The sequence below is a fragment of the Numida meleagris genome, chromosome 2 (assembly GCF_002078875.1).
Source record: "Numida meleagris isolate 19003 breed g44 Domestic line chromosome 2, NumMel1.0, whole genome shotgun sequence".
NCBI classification, from domain to species: Eukaryota; Metazoa; Chordata; class Aves; order Galliformes; family Numididae; genus Numida; species Numida meleagris.
The window spans coordinates 89,982,727-89,989,251 of NC_034410.1; the positions used below are offsets into that span (position 1 = coordinate 89,982,727).

At 43.3% G+C, this 6,525-nt stretch overlaps 1 protein-coding gene across 5 annotated transcripts in view; it reads right to left on the reverse strand.

The window, feature by feature from the left end:
- Nucleotides 2,641–6,525, reverse strand: part of ZNF407 (zinc finger protein 407) — a 344,657-nt gene continuing 340,772 nt past the window's right edge. For all 5 annotated transcript variants that reach the window (XM_021385823.1, XM_021385825.1, XM_021385824.1 and 2 more), the window contains one exon: nucleotides 2,641–5,144. In XM_021385823.1, the coding sequence (XP_021241498.1) occupies nucleotides 3,793–5,144 (1,352 nt within the window). In that variant the 3' untranslated portion in view covers nucleotides 2,641–3,792. The remainder of the gene's footprint in view (nucleotides 5,145–6,525) is intronic.

Here is a 6,525-nt window from a genome sequence, read left to right on the forward strand (position 1 = left end):
CTCAGGGTTGGCCTGAGGCACAATGTCAGTGGGCAGGGACACTTGCAGTGATGACACAGGCTGAGCCCGCTGTCTACAAAGATCACAAATATAACAGCCCTAGTGTTACAGCCGCATTTAAAAGTGCCAGCAGCACTCACGGCGCTGTGAGCAGCTCCCATGTGCGTACCTTAGCACACCAGCTGTGGGCTCTGGCTCCTCTGCCTGCCGTAGTGAGGTGCAGCTGGTAGGCAGGCAGAGTGGTATGGAGCTGTGGGCACTCCGGCTTTTGCTGGTAGTGGTTTTGTTATAGGAAATATTTTGCTAAATATAGTTTCCAGCTGTCTCTTATCTCCCATTTTCCCAAAAGACAGAGCCCGAATTCAGAGGCCAAGAGACACTGCCTCAGGAGGTGTGTATCTGATTCCTAAGAACCAGGGTGAAACTGCTTGCCAGAAGCAGGTCTTTTTCCTCTGGGTTTTTTTTTTTGTTTGTTTGTTTTCATTTATTTTTTCTTTATTTTTTTCTCAGTTTTGGTGGAGTTTATTCTTTTTTATTCCTTGCATACTACCTCAGCACTTTCCAAATAAGTACATTTTCACCTGCTTGGCATTGTTCACGGTATGATCCAAGCCTAATCAGAACGGACAGCAACGAGGAAATTAAAGCCAATGGCTCTGGCAGCCAGAATGTCAGAAGGCAACCAACTGGCGCAGGAATGCTTCACTCTCAACAGTTGCTTCCATTCTGGTGCAACGCTTGATTTTTCCAGGAGGCAAAGTCATAGAATCACAGAATGGCTTGGGTTGGAAGGGACCTCAAAGCCCCCCCAGCCCCACCCCTTGCCGTGGGCAGGGCTGCCCCCCACCAGCTCAGGCTGCCCAGGGCCCCATCCAACCTGGCCTTGAGCGCCTCCAGGGATGGGGCACCACAGCTTCTCTGGGCAGCTGTGCCAGCGCCTCACTGCCCTCCGAGTAAGGAGGTCAACCGAAGCTGTTTAACCACAAGAACACAACACGCTTTTAGGAACTAAAAGGCTGCATGGGAATGGCTGTACCCATTCCTCAACCCACCATGCAAATACTTCTACGTGTAGCTCTGCAGCCCATGACTGTACTCTGTCAGCTCATGACTGACCCTCTGCACCACACTGTGCTGTATGCTTCACCAGCCCAGCGCGCACCCGTCCTGGGGCTTGGGGCCTCTTTGGGTGCTGCCTTGTCCTGAGCATCCCCCTCTAGCTCAGCAGATGGCAGGTCCATGGGGTGACCCCACTCACCTCATTCCAGCTCACAGTGCCAGGAGCACAGGCATGGAAGGAAGGTGCACACTGGAGGGGAATTTCCAGAGCCCCAGGACAGATCCGCTGCAACTTGGACTTCAGGTGTGCTACAGACAGCATTTTAGCATGGGGTTGAGATAGTGCATGGAGTCTGTAAGCAGCCTGTCTGCCCAGGAATGAATGTCATCCTTGATTTCTAATGTTACATTTGTAGGGCACTAATAAGTTAACTTCAAAGTGCACATTAGAAAAAGAAGGAGGAAAAAAAAAAAAGCACTAGAAAGAAATTAGCTCTCCTGATCAGGCAGCACTCAGAGAGAAGTATCGTTAACCTGAGCTTCCAGGTAATTACAGCACACGGAAGGTTAGTGAATCCCTTCCAATACTCCCAAGCACAGGAACACCTACCACAGTTTTTTTTTTTTATGCAAAGGTCTGCTCTTTTCATTGTGCATACAATGTGATTGCTGGTTTGACACTGCAGGCTACACTGGTTTTATGAAGGATTAAATGCCACCTGAGACATATTTATCCTAAATAAATCACAAATGGTAAACTGCAGCATGTCAGTGTCAACACCCTGTACTGCAGCAGAAAGGTTAGCCATACAGGACTAAGCACAGCAAAGAATTAGCATCCAAACTGCAAGACCACAGGGCTACAGTTAACAGGAGGAATGATCAAGAAGAAATATTTCCACTGAAAAACATTCCGTTTTTTGAACATCTGTGAGAGCCTTGCAGAGGGCCATCATTTTGTAAAGGTCACCTTTTTCCTGATAACAAACGGGAGTTGATCCTGTCACTGTTTGCTGAAGACAGTGTTTAAGAGGAAGTGAGCAGCCTGTCACTTTTAAGAAAGATGAGCAAGTCAAACTCGGCTAATTATGAATCTCCATGTCTAACTTGAAATTTACTTTTTTGGGGGTCTGACAAAGACACAACCTCAATTCCTGGAAAATAATACAATTTAAAAAAAAATCAGAGATGAAAAGACAGCAGGATCTTCTAGCTCCAGAATGAAGCACTTTTTCTAAGCAGCTCGATGAGAAAACAGGTTTTCAAACAGTTCCTTCAAGAAGGAACTATTGTTTTGCCTCACCCCAACTTTCTTACAGTTAATAATTTTAAGATATCGAGCACGATAGGAAACCGAGTTATCTCCAGAGTCAGCACGATGTGTACCCTAACCACTTACATGATGCTATTAAGCATGCATAAGGCACACTTCAAAAATTAGGCTCTTTTATCTTTATCTACCTAGCTTGCTTGAGAAAGGGAAAGAGGAAATGCGCAGACCTAACAGATAGCATTCATTTGCTCCCGCTGAATGAATGCCACTTCTGTTTATTGCTTAATATGAAAAATCATGATGCTCCATTTGAATGCTAACATTTTATTTGAAAGACAAAAATAAAAACAAAAGCAAAAAACTTGCCAGTTTGTATTTTACAATTTTGTTTTTTTTTTTTTTTTTAAAGAAACAAAAGCAGTCGTATCGTGAAACAAATCTTTTCAACATGAACTTGCATTGAACAATTGCAGTATATCCACCACAAAATAATTGACATTCCGGACTATGCAAGAAATACAAGGTCACCTTTTTTTTTTTTCCTACTTGTTAATGTCAACGTCAGAATTTCCTTTAAAAAACCCCCAGAACGTTTCAAAAGTAGCTCACAAAATGAACTGCGAAATGGTATTTATATGAAGCACTATTTATAAGAACAGCAAAACACTGACAGTGAGAATATTTTTTTCAAAAACTGCACATTTCTTATGTAGGACTCAAATCTAAATTTAAGTGGAAGACAGAGGCATCAAATGCTTGTTTTCTGAATGTGTATAATCTACGGTTTTCTGAAATGTAGCATTTTGAGCTCTTTCGTAGGAAAATTCCTACAAGATACCAGGAAAGAGTAAGCTACTATTAACAGTTCCATTCTAGATGCAGAAAATACTTATTTTGATGACATGCTTTTCATCAGGGATACTAGAAAGTAGGATTCTTGAAAGCAGAATGTCACCTCTTCTTCTCCGAAATAAAGAAGGGCACCGAATTCAGTGTGTAAGCTTACCTGATCCCCATGTTCTTGTAATGATGCACTTTTTGGTATTTTTTGCTTATTTACCTTTATAAAATGTACACACGTGAAAATATTTTACTCCTATGATTATGTTAGGCAAAAAAGACAGAAGGCAGGGACTTAGCCTGAGATAAAAAAAAAAAACATTTGAAAAATAAACCAAAGCAGTGAACAGAACAATACCTACTTGTGAGGGAAGGGGGTGTATTTCTATCCTCTTCTGTGTCCTAATACGTTTGCTTTAAAATAATCCTGTATCACAATTCTCAGAGCTATTGTGACAAGATTGTACTATACTTTTCAGTGAACTCCTCCTAGTCGCTGACCTTCACCTCCTGCAGGGTGCATATTTGTTGCCTGCCTAGGAAGATTCCACGTGCAGAAGGTTTTACAGAAGAAGTTCCAGGATCTGGTTGTTTCCAGCTTTGTCCCGTATCAAAGCTCTTCATGCTTCTTGTACTTCGTTATCATCTCTCTGGCCCTCAATGACTTGTGAGCCACCCTCTGTATAAATGACCATGCTTGTTAACTGTTCTCCTGCTCTATCAGGGGATTCAGGTTTCATAGCAGTACCAGCCTGTAAAATCTCTGGAGACCCAGCCGTCTCTATCACAGTGTGCGAGTACACGCCAGGCTCACTCTGCACGTCTGGCTGCAATTCTGTGACAATGTAGTGGGTCGCACCTTCTGAGAAGTTGCCATCAGAACCTTGAACCATGGCTTGAGCTATTTCTTCTGTGACGATAATCTGTGAAATCTCCCCATCTGAATCAACTAAATCCATGTGTTCACTTTGGACGCTGAGTGCATGGCTACCAGCTTCCTGCATAATTATCTGAGAGCCTTCTCCAGCTACCATATGCACAGTCCCTTCCTCATTTACAATGACCTGAGTGACACCTTCTTTTATCAGCTGGTCGGCTGCAGCTGTATCACATACAGCAAAATGTAATACTCCTTGGACCATTTTCTTGAAAGCAGCCTGAGCTCTCTCCTGAGATGCAATTATAGCCGATGGGTGCATGACCTGCGTCACTACTTCCATAGGTTTGGTATCTTCCTGAGTCTCTTGAACTTCATGGAACATTTGTATTTCTTGTCTCCCCGCATCAGTGGGAACACCGTGCGCCTCTGAGTTTGGCATTTGCAAGAAATCTTTGTGACCAGACCTGCTTCTGTCAGGGAGTCCAGATTTGTTTTCCACTTCACCCAGCTCTGTCACAGCACAAAGCAAGGCATCTAATGCTGAAGAGGAGTCTGGAGGATGGACTGTAGCTTCGGAAGACTCCAAAACTTCTTGTTGCATTATCTGTTGCAGTACAGCACCACTGGAGTCAGGAACGGCATCTATAGGAACAGCCTCCTCCATATCAGTTCCTGTTACTGAACCTTCAACCACTACCACCTGTGTTGCACCATCTGCCAGCTGCTCAGTAAGTATCTGCCCTGGAACCATACTACTCACATCTGAGCCGTTCTGATCTGTAGCTATGACCTGCCCATCTTCTGTAATATGGACTACCCTGGCCATCTGACCAGCCATTGCTAGAGTCTGAAGGGTCGCTGCTGCTGTTTCTTCCGCAGAGACATCAAACGCAAAGTCGCCGTCGTATCCTTGAATAATAATAACTTGCTGAACTTGTTCAGGCGATGGTTGCTGTCTCCTGCTGCCTCGAAAGACCTTCTCTTTAACTGGAGAAACCTCTCCCAGTGTTGCTGCAGTAAAAGGACTGGCAGTTTCCACAAAGGTTGCTCCTTGCCCCTTCAGTCGGCATTCATAAGACTTGGATACAATGCCTACAAGATAAAATATGCTGTTAACGTGGTATCATGGCAAATATCAGTTCATTACTCTAGCAATTTGTAGCCTAAATGAAAAAAAATTCCTTGACAATTCTTAGTTTTCACTGGCAGAAAACACAGATAAAATGAGCAAGCGAACAAAACCAATTTGCATGTTTTCCAAATAACATATTTACAGGTTGAAGTAATTGCTGAGTTTAACAATGCTGCAGCTTATTAACAATTTAAATGTGTTTTTTAAACTATGCTGTATAAAAAAAAATAAGCCCAGATAAATACAGTATACAGTTAAAAGCCATTAACACATCCTTTATAGTAGATCCTATTGGTGATACCTCGGTACTTTGGTAATGAATTTTAGGATCATACATTATCTTAAACATATCTGTGTGTGAAAAACTGTGTCTGATCTTCTTAAAACCCCGCTTTTGTTGGCGAGATAATTGCCATGCTGTCAGTTTGATGCCGTTGTCTTCCCCTTCATTTCCCACCTAGCATCTTAAGATAGCAAGAGCAAATGGCAGGATGGGGTATGTGCCTAGGCTTGTGGTTAATCAGTACTGTTCCTTTGTAATAGCGTAATGAATATACTGACTTCGCTTCTCCTTAACGCACGATCAAGGTGTGCCAGGGGAGGGTCAGGCTTGGTATCAGGAAGGATTTTTTCACAGTGAGGGTGGTCAAGCATTGGAACAGGCTGCCCAGGGAAGCGGCGGAGTCCCCATCCCTGGAGGTATTCAAGAGATGTGCGGACATGGCACCAAGGGACGTGGTTTAGTGATGAGACTCAGTAGATCAGGTTGATGTTTGGACTTGATCTTGAAAATCTTTTTCAACCCAGATGAGTCTGTGATTCTATGGTCTTCTCCAACACACTTTACTGACTCAGTTCACTAACCTTATTACCTGCAGAAAACAGTCAGCTGTTTTCTTACCCTAAGCAGGATGTTCTGTACAATTACAGGCCAGAGAAACCTCAGTCACACTTCTTAATTACATCTACATGAAATCAATTAATAGACAAGAATATTGGTATCTCCATATCACAACTGCTTACTTTGCCATTCAGTCTGCTTTTTTGTCATTGAAGGTTTCCTCCTCTGTTCTCAACACTTACAGTAAAGCTTTGGCAAAGCAAATGATGCCCATGGCTGCACCAAGTCTTGCTCACCATCCCCAGAGCATGGCCTCAGGTTGTTCATTTGCTTAGATGTAAGTTCACACTTATGAGATGTGCTACACTGAGACTGAGTACTTGGCATACTTGCGGCCTCTGCCAACTTGATACGCTGAGGTGACTATCAAGCTAATATTCCAAAATAACACCAGTGCCTAAAAAACCGTGCTCTTGCTTGCATCCATCCATCCATCCATC